Source organism: Eptesicus fuscus, chromosome 15 (assembly GCF_027574615.1).
Source record: "Eptesicus fuscus isolate TK198812 chromosome 15, DD_ASM_mEF_20220401, whole genome shotgun sequence".
Classification (NCBI taxonomy): Eukaryota; Metazoa; Chordata; class Mammalia; order Chiroptera; family Vespertilionidae; genus Eptesicus; species Eptesicus fuscus.
Genome location: NC_072487.1, coordinates 35,357,484 through 35,383,189, shown reverse-complemented (window position 1 = coordinate 35,383,189; position 25,706 = coordinate 35,357,484). Strand labels below are relative to the sequence as shown.

The following is a 25,706-nucleotide window of genomic DNA, read 5'->3' as shown; positions in this document are numbered from 1 at the left end:
AAACACTACAAACTTCGACAGGAGCATGTGGAGACTTGGGATGCCAACAGAACCTACACTCTGGAGCTGTCTGGCCACGGCAGTCACGTGACTAACTTTCGCTTCTGCCCTGAGAAACGATGGTGAGGGGCTCAGAGATGCATTCTTTCAAACAGCGTTCTCTCTTCAGACCAGGAAAAGGGCGGCAGTTGGAAAACTTGTGTTCTCATGGAGTAAATTTTCCCAATTTCCACATCCCTCTTACAAAGCAGACAAGCATTAAGCCAGAGTATCCTCATTAAATTCTTAATGAACATAAATTAAAATAAGCAGAGTTGGGTACGCTTTGGCGGGGGGGGGGGGGGGGGGGGGGCGGGGGGGAAGCAATGCCAATCTTCTATTCCAGTGGTCGGCAAACCGCGGCTAGCGAGCCACATGCGGCTCTTTGGCCCCTTGAGTGTGGCTCTTCCACAAAATACCACGGCCTGGGCGAGTCTATTTTGAAGAAGTGGCATTAGAAGTTTAAGTTTAAAAAAATTTGGCTCTCAAAAGAAATTTCAGTCGTTGTACTGTTGATATTTGGCTCTGTTGACTAATGAGTTTGCCGACCACTGTTCTATTCCATGTTCAGAAATGGTCCCTAAGCCCAGGAATGACAGCGGTGACAGTTAGAACTACCTTCCTAAGGAACCACTGCTCTCCTTCCTCTATTTGGATGCTCCCAAAGGACTGATGTGCTGTGGCCTTAATTCTCATATAAATTCACACGTATGTATATAAAAGCACACACATCTTACTTTATAATAGACAAATATGCAAATTGACCTCACCTTCGCTACGCCCAAGCCATGCCCACCAACAAAGCCACGCCCACCAACCACGCCCACCAGGAAACCGTTGCAGGGACGTTGGGGTGCGGCTGAGCCCAAGGCCGGGAAAGCCGCCCGAGGCTTTCCTGGCCTTGGGCGCCAGCGCCGATCGCAGGAGCCGACCTGGGGGTTGGATCCTGCGATCGGGTCGCAGGGACGCTGGGTGCAGCCGAGCCCAAGGCCACCGCCCAGGGCCAAGCCCGGACCCTGAAAGAAGGCAGAAGGCGGTGGCCACAGCCAAGGCCTAGGTCCCCGGTGCCGGCAGAAAACTGGTGCAGGCAGCCAGGTGAATGAAGATCTATTGCACGAATCTTCGTGCAAACGGGCTACTAGTACATATATACATATACATAAATATATGCTTTTTAAATATTATTTTATAATGAACACCACCCGCAGCATCTTGTCTGGGGCCGACCCAGTGGGCTGCAGGGGCTGGGGCGCGAAGGGAGGCCACTCACTGGAGCAGCCCGTCGGCGGGCCCGCCGGGAAGCACGTCAGAAATGACGATGGACGTTTCTCCATTTTCAAAGTGGGGGTTGTCTCTGCCTCCGGACACTGCAATTCCAAACCCTCTTTTGGAATCCTGTTCATGGAAGTGAAGAGAAAAACTTACAAACAAACAAACACCCTTTCCATAAGTGGCTTTCAGGATGTTATTACAAGCACTCAATAAAGTAAAGGGCGACCCAATCACCAGACCCAGCTCAGGAGGAGCGGGCTCACAGAAACAAAATAAAGCGGCATCCCGGTGAGCTGTCAGGGTTATAAAGGGAAATCCCTTCTCTCAAAGAAACAGCCTCGTGAAGGCTGGGGAAGAGGGCGAGCACTGACTGGCGTTGTCCCTAGAAGCTGGCAGGGGATGGGAAATAACACTTCCTGTCGGAACAGGGCCGTGCCAGTTGCATAACCAATCCTACCTGTTCTGGAATCCCGGCCTGAGCTGGAACAGCTTCAGGCACCACGGAACCCATGCTGAAACCGTATTTTGTAAAGAATACCTTTCACTCCCAAGTTAGAGGAGCGGGTGGGTCCATTTTAAATATAGGGTGAACAATAAGTAAACGGATTTTAAAGACAAAGTCTGAAGATAAACTTAGAGAGTTGAGGTCTTATGAGACAGCAAAGCATTAAATTCTTTTCTACATGCACATAACATGGGAATACAGATTCATTACCTCCATGGTCAAGAACGGTAACCGTGAGCCCAGAGAACACAGAATCCTAATTCAGTTCAGTGTTCAGGAAAGCTAGGCCTCCGGGTATCATCCGGATGATATGGGTAGATATGACTATACCCCTAGAGTAGAGTTTGATTTTGTAAAAATCTACTCAGAGAATAAAAAATTTCCCCTCAAGAAAAGTGCCCACCTGGGGCCCACTATGGAGACAAACGGTCCCCAACACAAAACAGGCTGGGCTGCCCACAGCTAACCACACGGCTCTGGGTTTGGCAGCTCCATCACCCGTGCCTGGTTTTACACAGAGGCAGCTCCATCCTCTAGACCAGGCCTAAGATGTCTCTCACCTTTGCCAGACTGAAGGGGTATGTGAAATGCTGGTGGATGGGCACAGAGAAGAGACAGAACTGAAAAAATGAGGCCTAGCGGGGGGAACCCCTCAACTGATGAAGCCATGGTTACTGTCCCGGAAGTTTCAGCACCTGATCTGTGTGTGTTTTTCCCGGATTAATTTAATACATATTTACTCAGAAACCAAATTTTCGTTAAAGATAGAAGCTGAAGAAGGAAGACTCCATTTAAGGAACTGACCATTCCCCTAGGACAGTGATGGGCAACCTTTTGAGCTTGGTGTGTCAAACTTCACCAAAAAACTGAGCATAACTCGGGTAGTGTTATGCTCATTATTTGAGGAAAAAAACATTATTTCGCAAATGTTTCATCCTCGGCATGCGGCTGCCTTAGCGGCCGCGTGTCATCAGAAATGGCTACGCGTGTCAGTGCTGACACGCGTGTCATAGGTTCGCCATCACTGCCCTAGGAAGTGACAGAGACTGGAGGGATTCAGAGCAGGAGTGAGACCCTCAGGGCCCAGGAAAATCACAGCGATGCTGACCAAGGCGGCTTGACGGAATGAGACTTGGGGACCACGAGTGTAGCTCTAGTCCAGCTCAGCTGCACAGAAATCACTCACCCCCTGTCGGTGCCTATGCTTGTTTAGAGTGGGGTTAACGCTAGCATGCCTCCCTTGAAGTCTGCTGTCAGAATAAAAAGGAACGGAGCTAACATTTCTTAAGCCACGACTCCCTGCATTGGAAGCTGTTTGTTTGTATTACCTCATTTAATCAAGAGGAGCAAATCCTCTGAAACGACTTTTAAAACTAAGTAAAATGGCCTTCGCAGGTGTTGCTCCATTGGTTGAGCATGTCCCATGCACCAAAAGGTTGCTGGTTTGATTCTGGGTCAGAGCACAAGCCTGGGTTGAGGGCTCAATCCCCAGCAGGGGGCGTGCAAGAGGCAGCCGATCAATGTTCCTCTTTCTCCCTCCCTCCCTTCCTGTATCTAAAATCAATAAAAAATATTTAAATTTTTAAAAAATTAAGTAAAATACATTCACATATATTACTTCTACCTTCAATACCACTGGATAAGGGGATTTTTTTTTACATCTAATTAACTCAACACCTCTTAATACAATAAGGAGAAAGGCGAATAGCCCATGTCTCCTGATGGCTAAGCCAATGTTTTAAATTTAGTTTAGACTTCAAACTCACAGAAGGAGTTAAAAGTTTTCTATATATTACAATCAAAATTATTAGAGTTGCAGAGGCTACCGCAATGTCCTTAAACAGTACAGGTTATTTCCATTCCTCCCCTCTTTTTCTCTATTTTTTCATAACCTGTTCTGTCTGGAAATAGATGAATGCACTAAATAACCTCTAGAATCTTCTATGTTATACAGACTGTAACCAAAACAATGTAATAGCATGCAAATCTTTGTTGATGCGGTAATTATTGCCAGCTATTCCCTACAATGCACTATCCACCTGAAAGGGAAAAGACTGTGTTTAGGGCAAAACAAGCAAGGCCCACGATCCATAAACACGAGAACATGACTGTGGCCTGTGCAGCGCGCGCAGCACTCACCTTCTGCAGGGTCACAGTGTACTGCTCCCATATCACCTCCTCCATCCCTGGGGCCTGTGGAAAACAAGCAAAACCAATATGATTAAAACCTCAAACGTTTCAACGCTAGAAATGAAACCATAATCCAAAATAGCTCCATATAAAGAAGGTCAGCTTAGACTTTGAATATACCAAAAGTTGGTGTGTTTAGGAACTTTATGCTGCCTATTTGCAAACACTCTCTCCTGCAATGAAATGGCATTCTTAACAATCCTGGAAAATTACTGAAATACACAGTGAGATATATGCTCTAAAAAGAGTAAAATGTTCTATGTGGAGCCTTTTTATGATCACCACTCCAAAACAGTGTCACTATAGAATACCTTAAAAAGAGAGTTAGCCTGGCCAGTGTGGCTCAGCAGTTGAGTGACGACCTAGGAACCACGAGGTCACTGGTTCAATTCCTGGTCAGGGCACATGCCTGGGTTGCGGACTTGATCCCCAGTAGGGGACGTGCAGGAGGCAGATGATCAATGTTTATTTCTCTATCCCTCTCCCTCTAATAAATCAATGAAAACATTTTTTTAAAAGAGAGAATTAGATAGTTCCAAGCAGATATCTTTCATTCTTTTGCTTTTCTTTTTTTTTAAAATATATATTTATTGATTTCAGATAGGAAGGGAGAGATAGAAACATCAATGATGAGAGGGAATCATTAATTGGCTGCCTCCTGCACGCCCCCTACTGGGGATCGAACCTGAAATCCGAACATGTGTCCTTGACAGAATCGAACCTGGGACCCTTCAGTCTGCAGGCTGACGCTCTATCCACTGAGCCAAACCAGCCAGGGCTTGCTTTCCTTTTTAACCAGTCTCTGCTCTTCCTATCAAAGGCAATCTCCCAGGCAAGTTTTCTGCATTTTTATATCTAAAGGAATCCACGGTCTTATCACAAAAAGTGTTCAATTGTGTAGTCTGTGAAATCCCTTTTTTCCATCAGTATTGCTGGATGTGAAAAATGAAAATGCTTGCCTATACAGGCCACTGGGGCTTCAGGTTGTAACAATATTCCAAAATAGATGTCTAGGAAAACCAGAAAATAGTGGGCATCATTTAAAAAAATAATAATAATGCACTAGTACAGACTGCCTTGAAGGGAAATCCTTAAAGGCTAGAAATGCCAAGACAGCTCAAAGCTGGAGAGAGAAGCCAGCCCTAACACAGGAATTTACAGGAGCTGCTGGGAAGAGAGATAAATTGTAGGATCCAAACACGATGGAGATCAGATCAAAGTAGATGTATGAGGGGAAAAAAACCCAGGCAGAGGGAGATGGCATGGACACATCTCATCCTTGGTGCCGAGTAGAATGGAAATAACTAAAAATATCTCACTGGAGAATTCCTATCAACAGACCTGTACTCACAGAGGTTTGGGACTGAAATTCATTATTATGGATATGAGCACACACGACCCAAACACTCCGGCCCAAAGTGGTTCTGCTCTGCTAGGACCCAGGTACCCAGAGGCAGATGCCAATTCTCCCCAAGGAACTCACTCAAGCGCAGGCTTCCAAGAATGCCCGCGCTACACGTCTGAGGAACAAGAGTTCACAATCTAAACACACACATCAAACAAGTTGTGTGACTGAGAGTTAAAAGAAACCAAAAACTGCAGAATCAAATGTGGTCAATACTGAAAATATCAGTCACAGACCAAAAAAAAGTATGTTAAATATGCACCATGTTTACCATAGGAAATTAAAAGGGGATACTGAAAGAATAATGAAAACAAAACAAAACAAGAGACCATCAAGAATGACTACAAGCGAACCTGAAAAAGAAAAAGCAAAATTTGTAGAAATGAAAAAATGTGGTGATTGAAATTAGATAAAGAATGGATTAAACCACATACTACAGCCCTAACCGGTTTGGCTCAGTGGATAGAGTGTTGGTCTGCGGACTGAAGGGTCCCAGGTTCGATTCCAGTCAAGGCACCTGATCGATGTTTCTCTCTCATCAATGTTTCTAACTCTCTATCCCTCTCCCTTCCTCTCTGTAAAAAAAAAAAAAAAATCAATAAAATATATTTTTTTAAAAACACACACAGGTGAAGACACTCATCAATGAATTGGGAGACAGATGTGAAGAAATTAACCGGATGCAGCACAAAGCATTTGAAAAGTGAAACATAGACAGAGAAGAGTGACCAAGGATCACAGTGTGTCTAATTACATGTTCTGAAGGAAGTGATAAGAGTGGAGGAGAGATGCAATACCGGAAGAGATAACAGCTCTTCCAGAATTGAGGATGTTTCAGGTTCAGGAAGCCCAGTACATGGCAAGGAGGGCAAGTTTGTGTTTTTTTAAATATATTTTATTGATTTTTACAGAGAGGAAGGGAGAGGGATAGAGAGCTAGAAACATCAATGAGAGAGAAGCATCAACCAGCCGCCTCCTGCACACCCCCTACCGGGGATGTGCCCGCAACCAATGTACATGCCCTTGACCGGAATCGAACTGGGGGACCCCGGGGACACCCCCCCCGGGGACCCCCCCCGGGGATCCCTCCCCCAGTCCCCAGACGGATGCTCTATCCACTGAGCCAAACCGGCTTGGGCAAGGAGGGCAAGTTTTTAAAAAGAAAAGAGCCCTGACTGGTGTGGCTCAATTGGTTAAGCATAGTCCCAGGCACATAAAGGTTGCCAGTTCCATTCATGGTCCACTAGGGGGCGTGCAGGAGGCAGGCACTTGTTACGCTCTCACATAAATGTTTCTTTCTCTTTCTCCCTCTCCCTCTCCCTCTAAAAATCAATAATAAAAGAAAAACACTTTTAAACACATGGAACTATCACGTCAGAAAAAGATACAGTGACTTGAGAGCAGCTAGACAGAAGAGATTACTACTAAAAGAACAACAATTAGAATGACAGCCAACTTCTAAAGAGCAGTAATAGAAGCCTGAAGTCAGTACCGTTAAGATCTTTAAAACAATACCTGCTGATTAACAGAGCACAAACACTACCCATAGCTGGTTTGGCTCAGGAAAATCTAACCAATACCACGGCAATCACCCCCCTAGGATTAAGCAATGCTATGGGGTTGAGTGTCCAAAAAGAGAGTGATATTTCGGTTAAATGAACCGACACAGTGAAATGCCCGGGCACTGAAAAGAGTATTTAACTTCCATCCGTATGTTTAAAGGTTTCTTCATCATGATGACTGTGTTTTCAATTAAAGAGAATTTTTCATTTCCTGGTCTGTCCACTGTTGGTGGAAGCAGTGGGAATATAAATTAGTACAGACCTTCCAGGGGGCAAATTACCAATGCGTACCACAATGTAACATCTGCATATCTCTTGGCCAATCAATGCCACTTCTAGAAGTTTATTCTACAGACATATTTGCACAAGCGCACAAAAACATACGTATAAGCTTGTTTATATCTGCTTATATTTTTTAAACAGATAATCATAAAATATCCAACAGTAGGAGAGAAGTTACATATATGTATACATAGAGCTCTATATTTAAATGTCTACTGTGGGGATCAAGATACAAAACATACGTGTTTCCATTCCTGTTTTCATACATATGCTTATAAGGAAAAGACTAGAAGAATAAATACCAAAAAAATGTTAAACTTCCCCCAAGAGCTGTGGAATGGCAGAAAATATTTTTATATGAGCACATTACTTTTAGAATACATTTTTATTTTAAAAATAAAAACAGCACACTCCCTTTCAAAGTTTTAGATTTGCTTATTTTTTATTGTTTAGGCAAATAAATGAATTGCTATAGACTTTTTTTTTTAATGTTGCCCAAGTAGAATAAGCCTGGATTTTGAAATTCACTGTTCTTCCATAATGAGATTATACCGTCTTGATTTCTGTGCTGCCTGCAGGGGTGATTTAAATTAGATTTGCCCCAGATCTACTGGATGGAGGGAGTGGTTAGTGGGGTAAAGGGGAGGTGGCAGAAGTGAAAAATAAATTAGATTTTCCAGAGACCGGGTTAATCCCCTACCACTACCAATAGGACTAAGTCAAATTCTTAATCAGACCTTACCAGGTGCCTAAAGGCCTCACCAAAAACTCCGATATGACTCTCATCAAATTGCAAGGGTCTTCTTCTTATTCAGGGTTAATAAACCGTGGCATAACGCATTCACTACTTAAACATAATATTAAAAGAATATATGTTCTGTTAAACTAAGGGATAAATTTAAAATCCTAAAGGTAAGGGAACTGGAGAAAAATAAATTTTAATACCTCCTTTGAGCTTTAAGAATATACAGTAACTATGTGTACGTATTTATATAGTCCACAGAGCTGTGACCTTCTTGCAAAGGTCTCAGAGGAAACCCTTCATGCATTGAGAGCCTTCCTTCCTTCATTCCCTCACTCACTCGTTCATTCGAAAATATTTACTAGCAACCCCTCCGCACCAAACAGGTGGTTCCTGGAACTTGAGATACACTGGTGAGTAAAACAGCCAAAGCCCATGTGGAGTTTACCAGCCAAGGTGTGCCCCAAAAGCAAATCACCGAGTGTCTCCCCTGCCTCTTCTCTACACAGGATTACCTTTTCAGAAGCACACAGAGCCCCCCACAATCACACATATCCCTCAGAACACCAGCTCTGCATGCATCCCTGGGGGCAGGCTGCCCGCGTGCAGCAGCGTAGCTGAGAGCTGAGCTCATGCCTTTCACATGGAACCCCGGGCCTTGGGTCCTCCCCACCCTAGAGGTTCTCTGATCTGAATGTGCACAGATCAGAGAACCTCTATCAATATTCAGAATGTCTGTGTGAATGCCAGGGGGGCGGCTGTTTAGCATTAGGGAACTTTGCATGCAGGGCCATAGGGAGAGCATACATGTGTCAGAGATAAAGATATTCCATATTCCATGACGCAGTGAAATGTGTGAATGTGTGCACAAGGGTACACAAGAGGGTATTCTTAGCAGCAATGCCCTCAATAGCCAACACCTAGAAACAAGCCAAATATCAACCAAAAGCAGACAGGACATAAAAATCATGATCTATTATTAAAATGCAATGTTATACAGCAACGAAGACACAGTAGAGCCACACATACTACAACACATGCATCTCACACATACCACTGAGTGAGACACATCCTAGAAGAATTCGTCGAGTGTGAGATCATTGTTCCCAACAATGTGAACATACTTAACTCTACTGTACTGGACTTGTGAGAATTTGGCTAAGACTGTAAATTTTAGGTTATGCAGTTTTTATCACAATGGGAGGGAAAAAGCCAACGAAACTAATCTTTTGTTTAGGGATATTTGTAAGTATGGATGTGAATAGGGAATGAGAAACACGAAATTCAGGATGAAATGGCTGAGGAACGAGGCGCAGTGAGACAGGGGAGGCTACCGAGGTCTGTGCCCTTCTTGGGGAAGGTTCATGGACATGCGTGATGAGCTCACGGGGGATTTGTGTTATGATTATGTCTCTGATTTAGATATAGGATTCTTTTATGTGTCGCAATATTTCGTGAGTTAAAAAATGGGGGAGCACATGGTCAACATCACGGCTACCTGGTTCCTGGCCGAGACCCCTATACAAATATTCTTTTTTTTTATATCTTTATTGTTCAAAGTATTACATATGTCCCCTTTTTCCCCCCACTGACTTCTTCTACCCCACCCCAGGCCTTCACCACCCTATTGTCCGTGTCCATGGGTTGTGCATACATGCACACAAATATTCTCTAACGCAGTACAGATTTTGCAAGGTGAAAGGGCAGAAGAAAGGGTGATCATTTCTATTGAAGGAAGGGCAAGGCAGGAGGCAGAAGCAGTAACGTGAGAGGGTGTGTGAAGGCACGGAAGGGAATGAAAGGTGGAGAATGAGGCTAGCTCTGGGGGCTGCCAGGCGCAGGAGACTCCCAGCCTCCTTCTCACCCCAAGTCAACATTCCAGCTGCCCGGGATCCGTGTGCGTGTCCCCACTCTTTTCTCGTCACTTTCATTGTTCATGAAAGGAGTATTAATAACAAGCCCCTCGATATTAGAAGGAATCATTTCTACAGGACATGGAAAGTGAAGAGAGCTCGTTTTTCTACCATAAATAGAAAAGCTTTGTGTTAACAGTAAGGTATTTTCGTGAAAAAAAAAAAAAAAACAAAGAGAAAGAAACAAAGACAAACAGTTATTTGACCTGTTCTTTTAAAAATACCCTCCAGTTGTTATAAAGTTTCTTTCCTTTGGAAGAATCTTGGCCAAACAGGAAACATCCTGTATTTTATATAAAGAATATGGAAACATGTTCAAACCCAACCAAAAGACAGATACCCAAAGTCTTCAGTGCCCTGTGCCCCCCTCAACAGCCAAACTGCTGCTTCCCAGTGATGGAGGCCAAAGCTCAAGGTAAAGACGAATTAAAATCGGCTCACAAGGGACATGCTTGACAAAGATCCCAAGCCACGAAAGTAAACACTCCTACATGTTACAGTACTACCTTTGTCCAAACTACACAAAAAAGGACATGAGAAAACCTCTTTTTCTTCTCATGTAGAAGCCTAAGCATAGAATAAGAATATAGATTTCTGCAGAGTAAGGAACCAAAAAGCTCTTCCCAAAAAAACAAGACGTTCCGACACACCATCTTCCATGCGGCCGTCTATTAGGTTTCCCCAGGAAGCACCACCGGCTCCCAGAGTCCCTGGGAAACAGCAGCCTCTGATTCATAAATCCCGGGGGCGCCCTCCGTTTCACAGAAGTCCGCTAAAAATGGGGCAAATAATTAAAAAGCCACGACTGACTACCATCTGCATCTCCCAATTTGTTACGGAAAGCTGCCAGCACGGATAAACCCACGGAGAAAGGTGGGAGGGACTTTGTTCCCGCCCCCACCCCCCGCGACCCCCACCCAACCCCTTCCTGAAAGGAAAGGCTGGGAAAGAAGAGGGGTGAGAGCTGGCAAAGAGAGACTCACATGGCCTTTCAGCAGCCCCAGCTTTTTGCCGGCCTGGAGCCACATCCTCTGCAGGACCTGAGCCGTCTTCATGGTCACTTTGGGGAGTGACCAGCCAGGCCACTGCCCACACTCCAGGCTGCGCGCCCGCTGCCATCCCTGCACGTGGTTACGTAAGGCCGATACAATAGTGGCCCACATTCCCAGCAAACCCTGTGGTCATCTCGCACAGTGACACCCAGACAGCAGGGAGGCCAAACGCTCCGGGAAGCATCACTTGTGGGGAAGAAAGGCAAGCAGCCTGGATGTGCATCACGCTCACAGCTTTCCGTTCCTCCCTCTCGCCCGTGCGAGGGACCTAGAGCATCAGAGTAAATATTCCTTCTAGACATACCCAGGGATTCCGGATCTAAGTAGAAACTAAGTAGGACACTGGAGAGCAGTACTATAGAAAGGAATATTTGCAGAAGTATTTATTTATATTGACCCTCCTATAATCACCACACACACACACACACACACACACACACACACACACACACACAGTGTAAGCTGGCTAGAAGCTGTGAACACTTCCGGTGAACAGAAATGCTATTGTTACACAGAAATTAAAAGGCATGAAGATCGATGTTTCACATCCTTGGAGATCATGAGGTCTGCTGGCCAGAGGAAGATAGGACTTGGGGAGTTGGTACAACCCGGAGCCAAGTCAAGGACAGAGTGCTCACTCGGCACATTTCTCTTCCCTCCAACCTTTCTGAAAAATGTAACGGATAAAAGAAAAACAAAGGGCCTCCTATCCGTTTCTTTCTTTGTCTTTCCTACCTACGGGGAAGGGAGGCGTCCGTGTTGGGAAGCACATTTTAGGTCTCTGAACACGGAGAAAAGATGTGAAGGGGCGTCTGGGGTTTGAGATCGAGGTGTGGGGTTTTGGAAGCCTGGTCTCCGGGAACCGGTGATCATTCTCACGACTGCGTGGATGTCACTTCAGTGCACCTAAGCAGTTTGCCGTGAGCAGTGTGCCACCCGGGTTTTGAGGTAGAGATGGGAATAAATTTGGACCCTAGAGGAAATAACCTGAATAGAGGCAATAAGGGGAGTTTTAATGACATAACATCTGGGATGCAATCTCCATCTGTTCGGTCACTTAGCTGTGAGCCTTGGATGGCTATCTGTTGCCTTCTTTATAAAATGGGGATCGTCCCACCTACACCTCAGAGGGCCAAGTATTTATTTGGCAGCGTGAAACAAGGCAACCTCTACCAAGCGTGCATGTTGAAGTACTAATTTACATGGGCACTCAAAATGTTCGTGTCCTTCCCTTGGACTCTACAAGAGTGTGTGTGTTTTTTTAATACCTATTTTTTAATATTGATTTTTAGGGAGAAAGGAAGGGAGAGGGAGAGAGAAACATTGATGCAAGAGTGAAACATCGATAGGCTGCCTTCTGCATGCCCCCTACCGGGGATCGAGCCTGCAAACCGGGCATGTGCCCTGGCCAGGAATGGAACCAGTGACCTTGTGGTGCACAGGACAATGCCCAACTAACTGAGCCACATCGGCCAGGGCAAGAATAAGTTCTTCAGAAGTGCTGGGACAGAAGAACAGGATGGGAAATTAATGAAAGTTTGTTTCAAAGCTTACACTGAAGAGCACAGAGAGTACAAAGGAACCCTACTGCCCTAGCCAGTTTGGCTCAGTGGAAAGAGTGTCGGCCTGCGGACCAAAGGGTCCTGGGTTCGATTCCGGTCAGGGGCACATACCTTGGTGGCAGGGTCCTCCCCAGCCTGGGCCCTGGTGCAGGAGGCAACCAATCGATGTGTTTCTCTCACATCGATGTTTCTCTCTGTCTTTCCCTCTCTCTTCCACTCCCCCTGAAAATCAATGGAAAAATATCCTCGGGTGAGGATTAACAACAACAAAACACAAACACACACACACACACACACACACACACACACAATAAAGGAACCCTACTGGGAGGAGGATCTTGGAAACTGAGGGTGCCTAGGACTCAACGCCAGCTGTGCAGGTAGAGGCAGGCTCAGCCCTGGGTGCCAGGTGCAGAGAATCCAGGTGGAGGAAAAGAGGGATTGCTTAAAGCAGCTCACTCCTACACTCTGACAGTCCTCAGGAAATCACGTGAGCTTCCCTGGTGAGGAAATAAATACCTTTTCCCTTAAATTCATGCATACTGCCCAGAAGTCAAAGGCATCCTACAATTTAAGAATTCCAGGTTTCCAGAAGTCACAGTTTCTTCCTGCACTATTCTTTTAATTATGCTAAAAAACAACAACACACACAACATAAAATCACAACCATTCCTCAGCGTGCAGAGCTCAGTAGCATTAGATCCTTTCTCACTGTTGCACAATCTCCAGGACTCTCATCTTGCAAAACTGAAATTCTGTTCCCATTAAACAACTCCCTGCTTCCCCCTCCTGGGAGCCTCAGGCAACCATTTCTATGAACTGGACAACTCTGGGTACCTCACGTAAGTGGGATCATAAAGTGTTTGTCTTTTTGTGTCTGGCTTATTTCACTTAGCACAATGTCAAGGTTCACCCTTGTAACATCTGTCAGAATTTCCTTCCTCTCTGGGGGGAATAATATGCCATTGTACGTACAGACCACATTTTGTTTATCTATCATCTGCCGATGAGACACTTGGGTTACTTTCACCTCTTGACCATTGTGAAGAACGCTGCTACGAACATGGGTGTGCAGATACGCTACCACTCACTCTGCAGTCACTCCACTAATGTTTACCAAGTGCAACGTGCAAGGCCTGAGGATCAAATGAAGGTCAATCCATGTACAGCACAGCCCTCGGGAAGCTTGGCAAGAGCCAGCATCTAATCTAGTCAGAGTGGGTGGGGAGTGCAGGGTGTTCACCATGAGCAAAGGACATTGGGATGAGTTCTGAACAATGAACGAGAGAGAGAGAGAGAGAGAAACAAAGAGAGAGAGAGAGAGAGAGAGAGAACACCCAGGGCCTAAAGAACAGCACAGGGCCAAGACCCTGAAAAAGGCCAGAGAATGGCCATCCAAACCCCGCAGCCTGTTCTGACCAGCAGTTAGTTGTTCAAATGGACATTTTGTGGTGGACAGCTGCCTCCTTGAGAGGATCTCAAGAATTTAAGGATTTCTTTCTCAAAGATTCCTAACTTCCATATTCACATATGCAAGCACATTTACTGAGCGGCAATCCACTGGCCCTGTGGATGGAAAGACAAGCAACACTGAATGCCACCCTAAGGCAGTCACAGCCCCGTGGGGAAGTGGGACCATGATCACAGCGCTGCAAAGACAACCGCGGGACAAATAAATATACGAGGCTCGTTCATGCAACCAGCGTTCCCGGAACCTCCGGGATGTGTCAGACCCTGCTCTCGGTTCTGGGGGGATAACGAGCCCAAACCCTCCCCTCAACAGGGAGGAGGAGTTTAGAGGAGGAAACAGGCAATAAACAGGCAAACATGTTATAATCTCAGGTAGCAGTAAGGGCCATGAGATGGGACACTGGAAAGAACTAATGATAAGAAACTCTGGACAGACCTCCAGAGAGAGGGAACAGCAGACACAAAGGCCCTGAGGAGAAGCAAGGTTATTATGTTCATGGAAGAAAAAGGGCCATGAGGGGCTGGAGGAAGGTGGGTGATGGGTAATGGCAAGGATGGCAACTGAAGTCGATGGCATGGGTGGAAGTTATTCACTGGGGGTGGGTGGAGGGGGACGTGCACCAGCCCCAGGGAAGGCCCACCCTCCCACTCAGGGCTCTGCGGGAGCTCAGTGCTGGAGGGTGACTGATGTGTGGGGTGGGTGGGCCTTCTAGGAAGAGGGAACAGCACGGCCATCGCCAGGAGGGATAACCTTCAGGGTGCATTCAAGACGCTACACGTACTCAGTGTGCCTGGGCAGTCAACTGTTCAGCACACCCATCCTCAGCATGGACAGAGATGTCAAAATAACTTAATCTACAGCGTGGCAGTCTTAAAGCACACCGGCCCTGGGAACAGGAGATAAGAAGGTTATGAGAGCGGCAAAGACAGGAAGTCATTAACACGCAGCAGAGCACCATACCAAGGACCCTATACAACTGCTCACGGGTCGCCCACAATCCTGGGAGTTAGCTACCGCTGGCCACAGTCTGGAACCCTGACAACAGCGGCTGGTGAGGGTGTGGAGCAAAAGGAACTCTCCTTCGTCGCTGGCGGGCGTGGAACACCGTACAGCCACTTTGGAAAGAACCCACAGCTGGATGGGTTCTTACAAAACTACCAGTAAACCTACTCTCACCACGGGACCCAGCAATTGTGCTCCTTGGTGTTCACCCAAAGGGAACGAAAGTTCACGTCCACACAGAGACCTGCGCACGGATGTTTAGAGCGGCTTTATTCAGAATTGCCAGAACTTGGAAGCAACCAAGACACCCTTCGGGAGGTGGACAGATAACAACGGTGGTCCATCCAGACAATGGAACATTATTCAGGGCTGGAAAGAAATGAGCTATCAGGCCATGAAAAGACGTGGAGAACACTGAAATGCACGTGACCAAGTGAAAGGGGCCCATCTGAAAAAGCTGCACACTGTACGATTCCCACTCCTTAACCTCTGAAAAAGGCAAAACTACGAGACAATGAAGAGATCAGTGGTTGCAGGGGTTAGAAGGAGGGAGGGAGGGAGAGCTAAGTAGGCGGGGCACGGAAGATTTTTAGGGCAGTGAAAATCCTCTGTATGATACCATAGTGATGGGATACATGTCATTATACATTTGTCCAAACCCACATATAAGACCAAGAGTGAACTGTAAGGTAAACGATGGGCTTCCGGTGATAATGACGTGTCAGTGTAGGTCAGTGATGGCGAACCTATGACACGCGTGTCAGCACTGACACGCGTAGCCATTTCTGATGACACGCGGCGGCCGCATGCCGAGGATGAAACATTTGCTGCTCCTGAGGACGAAACATTTGCAAAATAATGTTTTTTCCTCAAAGTGACACACTACCCGAGTTATGCTCAGTTTTTTGGCGAAGTTTGACACACCAAGCTCAAAAGGTTGCCCATCACTGGTGTAGGTTCATCAACTGTAATAAATGTACCAATCTGGTGTGGGATCTTAATAATGGGGGAGGCTGTGCATGGGTGGGGCGGGGGGTATATGGGAAATCTCTGTACTCTTCCCTCAATTTTGCTGCAAACCTTAAACTGCTCTAGAAAAAAATAGTCTTAATTTAAAATACACACACACACACACATATATGTATGGGATACATGTCATTATACATTATCCTATCCTACATAATAAAAGCCTAGCGACCAAACAGCGCAATGACCACAACGACTGGTTGACCAGTCGCTCTGACGCACAATGACCATCAGGGAGCAGATGCTCAATGCAGGAGCCCCAGGCTCCTCCTCCGCACTCCCTGCCGCCTCCTCTGGACACCCACAGGCCATGCAGGATGCTGGGAGGTGGGTTCGTGGCTGCTGCGGGACTCAGGCCTATTCCGCTGCCTCTCAGTGCTATTGTCCCTGGGCCCAACCCCAACCTGGTCCCCTGGAGAGGCGAGTGCTCCATGGAAGATGCCGGACCAGGGAGCAGCCGCTCAAAGGGCGGGTCCACAGCCCCTCGGCTGACCTGGATGAGCGGTGCTCCCACAGCGGACCTATCCCCACAGGCCACGCCCCCCACCAGTGCACGAATCCCGTGCACCGGGCCTCCGGTACATATATGAATGTGTGTGTGTGTGTGTGTGTCCTGAGATATTAAGAACTTGCACTTGCCCCAAAGCCACTAGGTGGCTAGTCACAATCTGAACCCAGAGTTGCCCTGCACGAGTCCAATTTTAACAAGCTATGAGGCAAAGAAGCATCAGCAGATAATTACATTATATTTAAGGCCTCTGTGTCCACAGTTCTGGTGCACTGACCAGCACGGTATAATTATCATTTAAACAGACCTTTCTTATTTGTAATTGCAAAGCCATTAATAAGCCAAAAAGGAAGGTGCTAATTTGCCAACAGAGACACAGCCCTGTCCACTCTATGATTTTCAACCTGACTAAGCCTGCAAAACATGAAAACATAGCTTCAGTTTAAAACAACACACATACACACAAAACACCTCCCCATGCCAGGCACCAAGACAGAGAAAATTATTAGCTGGCAAAAGGCAGGTCAGAAAAACAATGATTAGAGTCCGCGGGTGAGTCCTGCCAGCTGGCCCTGTATGAGACACCCAAGGTAAACTGTCCCTCCCAGACCCCAGGCACAGTGCTCCCGGCATTCATCAGTGTGCCTGCTCCTTCCCCTGAGAGCCAGAAGCCCACACACAGCATCCTGAGCCTCAAAGGCAGGCGTCCTCAAACCACGGCCCGCGGGCCACATGCGGGTGTTTTTGCCGTTTTGTTTTTTTACTTCAAAATAAGATATGTGCAGTGTGCATAGGAATTTGTTCATAGTTTTTTTTTTAAACTAGAGTCCGGCCCTCCAACAGTCTGAGGGACAGTGGACTGGCCCCCTGTTTAAAAAGTTTGAGGACCCCTGCTCAAAGGCATGCCTTTCCTCTCAGGATCGGGGAATAAAGGCAGGACCATAAATACCCTCACCTTTAGAAACTGTACTGCCAACACCCGGGAGCTCGTGAGAAAAGCACAATCTCAAGTCCTGCCCAGGACCTGCGGGTAAGAGGATGCACGTCCTCCTGCACACACACCTCCCATCCCCCGTAGGGGGCATGCAGGAGGCAGCCGATCAATGATTCTTTCTCATCACTGATGCTTCTATCTCTCTCCCTCTCCCTTCCTCTTTGAAATCAATAAAAAAATATTTTTAAAAAAAAGAAAGATTGGGGGAGGGGGAGTGCCTGGAGGGGAGATTGTGAACTCTTTGTCGTTGACAAAAGTGAGCAAATGACAGTTTGAAAACATGAATATAAAAGACATTTTATATTAAACTATTCATCTGTAGATATGATTAAGGAGTTTACAATTTATAGCTTCAACTGCATACGTAATTGTTACATATTTAAAGCATCATAAACTTGATAATGGGACGTGTTCCTGCGTGGTGCCTTTAGCACATTGCGTGTCCACTGCATCTCCTGGAAATTGAGGGAGAAAAAAGAATTCTCGGTGGTACGAGAACACACCACCATTAAGAGGAGGGGGCAACAGAGACCAGAGGCAGGAAGGGGAAAGAAAGGTGGCATTTCCTGCATCCACCTCCCACCCAGATGACAAGCTATTAAAAATAATGAAAAATGCGAATCTACACGCTTTGCTAATGACTTTGACTTAATAATAAAACTGAAAAGCAAGTTACACGAAAATAGTCTCCTAATTTTTTTTTCCTCATGACAAAATTTAAAGGAAAAAGAAGTTCAGATGTTTGAGACAGCCCCTGTTTCCAAACTTAGAAAAAACACTGCTCATTCTTGACCTAGTATCTTGTTTACCATTAATGCATAAACTGAGTTAAACTGACAGTCCATGAAAAAAATGTGTGGGGCACACCCTTCTCCCAACTCATTGTTTTCTTTTGTTGGTAACATGGGACATTTCAGATATGGGGCAACTTCTTTATTAAATTCTAAATTAAACAATGCTGAGCTCGTTTCAAAAAATCCATTTCTGCCTAGTGACATAAACTGTGGGCAGAAATTGTATGCAGTCTTAGAGCATAAAAAAAGTTCCCAGCAATTCCCCTTTTTTTGAATATAAAATTATCAGGAAATCAGCAAAGGCCACTGCGCAATAAACAGACATAATCCACTAGGTGGCACAATAATAAAAGGGGAGAGACTGTTTTCCCTTCACACTTTAATAATCACAATAAAATCCCGCCATTATAGCTTTTATAAGAGGCCAAGTAAATGTGCAAATAGTGAAGGGGGTGACGATGACTAAAAGGAAACAATTATACTTTTAGTTGTCGTTCCTTAACATGAAATGGAAACACAAAAGCATATTACAATCAATCAACACCCTACAGTGTTTCTGACCCTGCTCTGGGCACCGTGGGATATTCAGAGGAATAACACTTTCCAACTGTTGATCTCTGGACCTAATTATAGGTGCGGAAGAACATCATCTTCCAGGAAAAAGTTACAGGAGTTAAAGTTTCACGTGGAAAGTGGAATCCATCCATCAGTTCATTCAATAAATATTTATTAAGCACCTCTTTCATACCAGGCTTTGTACGGAGCCCTGGGGACTCAAACAGTGAGGATAATACACACACGGTCCTGCCTTCCCATGCATAAATCAAGGGGCCAGCAAGCAAGTGTAGAAAGCGGGGGGAGCCGGGGTCTCGGGAAGGATCTTGGCCTCATTAATGAGCAAAATGAGTAAAAAATCTGAGGTAGGATCAGTGGATTTGTATTTTTAGCAATTTGAGTCCAAACTGCTCATCTTACTAGGAAACAGGGAAGAATGGCAGGACACAGGAGCTGGGGAGGAGGAGAGGGAGACCTGGCTCCAGTTCCCCGTGCAGCTGAGGCCTGCTGCCCAGCCAAGGGCTTAGGCATAAGTCAAGATCTCCTACTGTGAGGAAAGAATGAAGAACTACCATTTCGCCGAAACCGGTTTGGCTCAGTGGATAGAGCGTTGGCCTGCGGACTGCAGGGTCCCAGGTTCGATTCCGGTCAAGGGCATGTACCTTGGTTGCGGGCACATCCCCAGTAGGGGGTGTGCAAGAGGCAGCTGATGGATGTTTCTCTCTCATCGATGTTTCTAACTCTCTATCCCTCTCTCTTCCTCTCTGTAAAAAATCAATAAAATATATTTAAAAAAAAAAAAAAAAAGAACTATCATTTCTAAGGCAGGTTCCAAAGGCACCTTTGCAGCACATTACTTAAGGGTGGCCAGGAAACCCGTATCAGGGCACGTATAACAAAAATTTACTAGGCATTCTGATAAGTGGGCGCGCACACCAGATTAAGTCAAGGGAACAAATGGCACCACCCAGGGTGTCCATCTGCCCGGGTCGGTATGGCTCAACTGATTGGGCGGCATCCCGTGCACTGAAAAGTCGCCAGTTCAATTCCCAGTCATGCCTGGGTTGTGGGCTCAACCCCCGGTAGGGGGCGTGCAGGAGGCAGCCAATCAATGCTTCACTCTCACATAGATGTTTCTCTCTCTCTCTCTCTCTCTCTCTCTCTCTCTCTCTCTCTCCCTCTTTCCCTTTCTCTCTCTCTAAAAAATCCTAAAAACAAACTGCACTTTGAAGCATACTTCCTCCACATTTTCACAGATGTTACTGCTTAGCCTGGAAGAAGTCTATACTCAGCACTTTCCAGCTGGCCCCTGTTATCAGTCTGTGACCTGCCTCAACTGAAACCAGAAGCAAACCAGCCCTTTCGCACGCCCATCCAACCCCTTCTCTTTCGCTTTACCACCGCCAAGAGGGACCTCGGACAAGAGCATCCTTGTGAAGCCAGAATCTTTCACAGGTCAGCATCCTGACATGACTGTTCCATGATGGCAAAAGAACATGCGAGAAATTCTAGGAGTTTTGAACCAGGGGCCAGCCAACATCTTCTTAAAGGGCCACATAGTTGATATATTTTAGCATTATATAGATACTGACATAACCATTTAAAATGTAACCATTAGCCCTAACTGGTTTGGCTCAGTGGATAGAGCGTCAGGCCTGCGGACTGAAGGGTCCCAGGTTCGATTCCGGTCTAGGGCATGTACCTTGGTTGCGGGCACATCCCCAGTGGGGGGTGTGCAGGAGGAAGCTGATCGATGTCTCTCTCATCGATGTTTCTAACTTTCTTTTTTTTTAAAAAAATATATATTTTATTGATTTTTTACAGAGAGGAAAAGAGAGGGATAGAGAGTTAGAAACATCGATGAGAGAGAAACATCGATCAGCTGCCTCTTGCACACCCCCTACTGGGGATGTGCCCGCAACCAAGGTACATGCCCTTGACCGGAATCGAACCTGGGACCCTTGAGTCCGCAGGCCGACGCTCTATCCACTGAGCCAAAACGGTCTCGGCTGATGTTTCTAACTTTCTATCCCTCTCCCTTCCTCTCTGCAAAAAAATCAATAAAATATATTTAATAAATAAATAAATGAATGAATAAATAAAATGTAACCATTATAAAATGAAAGAACAATTCTTAGTTAGTGGGCAGAAAAACAAACAAACAAAAAGAACCAAACCAGCAGCTGGCTGAAGTTTGCCAATCCCTAGTTTCATCTTATGCAAAATTTAGTGGCAGATGACTAATGTGCAGGTGTCTGTTCCCCCAGACCTGGTCCTTTCCTGCAAGGTGCTCACACTGGTGCCGAGGGAGGTGCACACACTTTCTGATTTTTGCTTTCCTTCCTCACTTCCACCTTCAACAAGCCTTAGGTCTGTCCTGAGCAGCCAGTCCCTATTTGGGGATAATCCTGTTTTGTTTGCCTGTGTATTTCTTTTTCTTTTTAAATTAATAATGAGTGAGTTCTTGGCAGGTACATAATCCAAAAGTTAGGTCAATTCAAAGGGCACTACCCTTGGTTTTGGTAACAATGGAACTTCCCTGGGGATAGTTTACCTAATCTAAAATCTGAACTTGTCCACCATTTCCAATCACGTTCTGAGGGGGAAGCTGGCCTGAGATCAAAATCTTGCTTCAGATTTTCCTCAAAGTAGATAATTAACTACATGTGTGAGTATTATCAACACACGTCCTGGGCAAGACTCTGCAAAGCAATGGGATGGACACAGAGGAGGGAAAACCTTGGCTCCTGACCTCCTGCTGTCGGGGCAGCTCACAGAAAGACCACGAGGATGCAGCACCCCCGGCCCCAGGCAAACCCTGCGTTAGAAGACACTTGTTTGTAAAGACTGTAAGTTTCCACTACCCGCCATGAAGTCCGACTCAGTCTGATCTGAATTATATATCCTGCATTTGTGCTCGCTGAGCATACAACCTGGCTGAGCATACAACCAAGAATCGGCATTCCTACAGTGTCAGCCTTATCAGGCTGTCCGCGGGAGCACATCTAACTCATCCATGCCGGGTCCTGGGGGAGAAAGCCATGCAGGAGTAGGTGAGGAAGAGACAAAAGCACCCTGAGTAGCATTCCAGGAAGGAACAGGAAAGAAATAACTTCTAGAGATTTCCTTGCTCTTTCTACCCCTTGGGCTGGTTGCTCTGGCTTTCGATGTTCTCCTACCCCAACCATCCAAAGGCAAACACCTGGCATCCCGTAATGGCTTGCTCCATCACCAAAATTCGCCCCCTCTTGTATCCCCATTCAAAATTCTCACTTGCCCGGCCGGTGTGGCTCAGTGGTTGAGCATCATTTCGATTCCCGGTCAGGGCATGTGCCCGCATTGCAGGGCTTGGTCCCCAGGAGGGGACATGCAGGAGGCAGCCATGATCAATGATGTTTCTCTCTCATCTTCGTTTCTATCCCTTTCCCTACCCCTCTCTCTAAAAAATCAATAAAAACATTTTTTAAAGTTCCTACTCTATCAATGCACATGGTGTCAGATACATATCAGAATAACCTGACTGTCCTATGTCACACTAAAGTGTGAGTGTCTGGTAGCCTAAACCTTTTAGAGGTATTTCATATTTTAAAACCTTTTAGAGGTATTTCATATTTTAAAAGATGTACTTTGACCCTCAGGGAACTTGGGATGGAATTCTGACCTTTAACAGGCAAAGTCCCAAACATAGCATATCTACTAGTAAGATGCTCTTTCTAATTCCACAACCCATGTGCTTGGTAGCCATTCACGTAACCACTGCTTTTGTGGGGAGAGTTGATGGAATGACACAGTCATTTCTAACTGGAGACTGTGAACTTGAAAAAAAGTAGACTTTCACGTGATAAGACATATTCTTAATATTTCTGTAATAAAACTGTGATTTTAGCTAGTTGTCTATGTCCGTGGTCGGCAAACTCATTAGTCAACAGAGCCAAATATCAACAGTACAACGATTGAAATTTCTTTTGAGAGCCAAATTTTTTAAACTTAAACTTCTTCTAACGCCACTTCTTCAAAATAGACTCGCCCAGGCCGTGGTATTTTGTGGAAGAGCCACACTCAAGGGGCCAAAGAGCCGCATGTGGCTCTCGAGCCGCAGTTTGCCGACCACGGGAATCTACTTCCTCGTAAGGCTGTGTCTTCCTCATGTGACAGCGTCTTTGGGGCCTCACACAGCGGTGGACACACAGAGGTCACTGAAGAAGGAATCAATCTCCTAACATTGATATATTATTGTCACTCATGATTCCTGGGCAGGCAGGCGGGGAGGGGGGTCCTTTACACGTTCAATGATAATATTTAAACTCCTAACAATCAACAGAGGGATGATGTCTGTTGCATCTCCCCCTATTTCTTCTGATTCTGAAACGCAGAGGCTGGCACAACTGCAAAAACCTGCAGGCTTCAAATGAGTCACATGGACCTTGACTCAGATTCCCTCCCGGTCACACGAGCTGTGTGATCTCGGGCAAATGACTTAACATTTCTGAGCCTCAGTGTCTTCCCCTATAAAAGCGAGTTTTAACACCTGCCCCCAATTGATTGGGACTGTCCAGTCGCATTGGCTTCCTTCCCTCACTTCACGAGAGAAAAGTGAAGTCTCAGGGCACAGAGCAAAACCAGCTCCATCTCCTGTGCCCTGGGCTCCCTCAGGAGCCGGCGTTTCACACCAACCTCAGGAGCCTGCCCTGACACACCCACGATATTTATAGAAAACAAGCGCACAGCCCAGAGCTGTTTTACAAGCCCCAGCAATGCACATTTTCGATTTGTCAGTCCAATAATGCAAAGTTTTTCAGGTTCCAATAGTCCCCAAGCCGCCTGCCAAGTGCTTTCTTGGGAGGCAGAGAAGCTGGGAAGAAAGGGGAGAGAGAGACTGCACACCCATGCTGCCCACATTTCAGTCCTCTGGGGCCCACCTTCTCCCTTCTGCCTTCCTTCACTTATTGAGCAGTACTCTCTGCCTAAGAATGCAAAGAGCCAGAGCTGCCCTCAGCGTGAAACTGGGCCCCCTCCCCACTCCAGGGAGGACCCAGGCCTCCCTGAAAACACACCGCTCTTCCGAAAGGATGGACACAGGCAGGGAAGTTTATGTCTAATTGGGGACATTGTGCGGAGTTCTCTGTCTCCAAGCATTCGTTTTGACGCGATTCATCCCAACCAAAAAGCTTAAGTCGGCCCTAGCTGGTCTGGCTCAGTGGGTAGAGCGTCGGCCTGTGGACTGAAGGGTCCCGGGTTCAATTCCGGTCAAGGTCACATGCCTGGGTTGTAGGCTCGATCCCCAGTAGGGGACGTGCAGGAGGCAGCCGATCAATGATTCTGTTTCATCATGGATGTTTCTATCTCTCTCTCCCTCTCCCTTCTTCTCTAAAATCAATAAAAAAATATATATATATATTTAAAAAAGCTTATGCTGCTTCCCATGAAGATAACGGACTGTCCGTGTAGCAGGCGACACATCCAGCCAATACGCCCAAGCGGAAACAAACAAGAGGCTGAGAGACACCACAGCGCCCCAGTTTTTATGACACTTCACTGCATAAATCATTATCCCAACTATAAAGCCCAAAGAACACGTCTGGTGGGATGATATGCTACTGCGGTTTTTTTCAGAACAGTTCATTGCTGGGATAGATTCCAAATCAGGTCAACATTTATATTTAATCATCGAATCACACTCAACCACTCAGAACAACAATGCCATTGTGGGCTGGCGCTTACTACGAAGCCCACTGAGCCCTTCCCCCGCCGCGACACGGGCATTCCCCTTTGCGCCTCTTCTACTAATAGGCCAGCGGCGGTCTCCGAGGCCGTGCATGCTGGCTGCAAATATCCGAGGTCATAAACGGCAAAGGCATCGCCGACATGCATTCTGGGCAAAGTAAATCACAAACACGGAATTCTGATATTGAGCAGTGCCTCAACTAGCTTTGGTTTTTAACCCAGCTCTGGTTCCCCACCTTTCACAGAGGAAAAGGCCCACAAAGAGTTTTATCTTTGGAAAGTGGGTGACGAACCAATTCCCGCCGGTGAGGAAGTTTTCTGGGACCCCGATGGGTGGTGATGCAGTTTCTGCTGCCTTTCCCAGTCCCCCAACTTGGGTGGACTATCAGTAAATGGCAGAACTTTACTTAGGCTTTTTTAAAAAAAAAAAACTTGTTTAAGGATAGTATCAAATAGAAATAAAGGCTGTACTTCACAAAAATACACAAAGCGGCACCACGGTTTCTTCTCCAGGCTGTGACACCACCAGCTGTGTGTGACACTGGCAGACAGAGGGGACATCTATATGTAAAACCAATCATTTCTGTCGAAGGAGTGAATTAGGCCAATGCCCTTAAGAAGCTCCCCTTCAGCTCCACTTTCCACTCTCCAAACAGTGAAGCCCTTTGTCCATTGTATTAGCCACTGTGAACAGCTTGGACATCCATTGTCAGCCCTGGCCGACTGGGTAAGTCTGGCGAAGGAGAGATAAAACAGGGATTCTGTCAATATATCTCTAGCACATGCAAATTTAAGGAAGCTTTCGCAAAGGAGCCGGCCTGCTAAACCAGTGGCTAAAACGAAGTTACTGATCATGCTTATCTGGGAACTTCAAATCCTTGCTTTCCTTATTGCTTTACATTTCTCTGAAGGAGCCTTCAGAAATAACACTATAGAGAGAAGCCTAAAATAAAACATGAATCGATACATCACTTGGTCCGTCTGTTTCTAGCTAACCACCTTTTCAAAACTGTAACAGTAAGGTCCTTAAAAAGGTAACATCGGGCAGAGTTGTAAGAAAAATTATGTGAATGAGAGAAGATTCAGACGTTAGAAAAACTCAGTTCTT

The 25,706-nt window shown here is 46.0% G+C and overlaps 1 protein-coding gene across 4 annotated transcripts in view; it reads right to left on the bottom strand.

Annotated features, from left to right (window-relative positions):
- TJP2 (tight junction protein 2) overlaps window positions 1-25,706 on the bottom strand; it is a 110,374-nt gene that overhangs the window by 33,109 nt on the left and 51,559 nt on the right. For all 4 annotated transcript variants that reach the window (XM_054727341.1, XM_054727339.1, XM_054727338.1 and 1 more), the window contains 2 exons: window positions 3,956-4,009; window positions 1,310-1,434 (listed from right to left, as the gene is read on the bottom strand). In XM_054727341.1, the coding sequence (XP_054583316.1) occupies window positions 1,310-1,434; window positions 3,956-4,000 (170 nt within the window). In that variant the 5' untranslated portion in view covers window positions 4,001-4,009. The remainder of the gene's footprint in view (window positions 1-1,309; window positions 1,435-3,955; window positions 4,010-25,706) is intronic.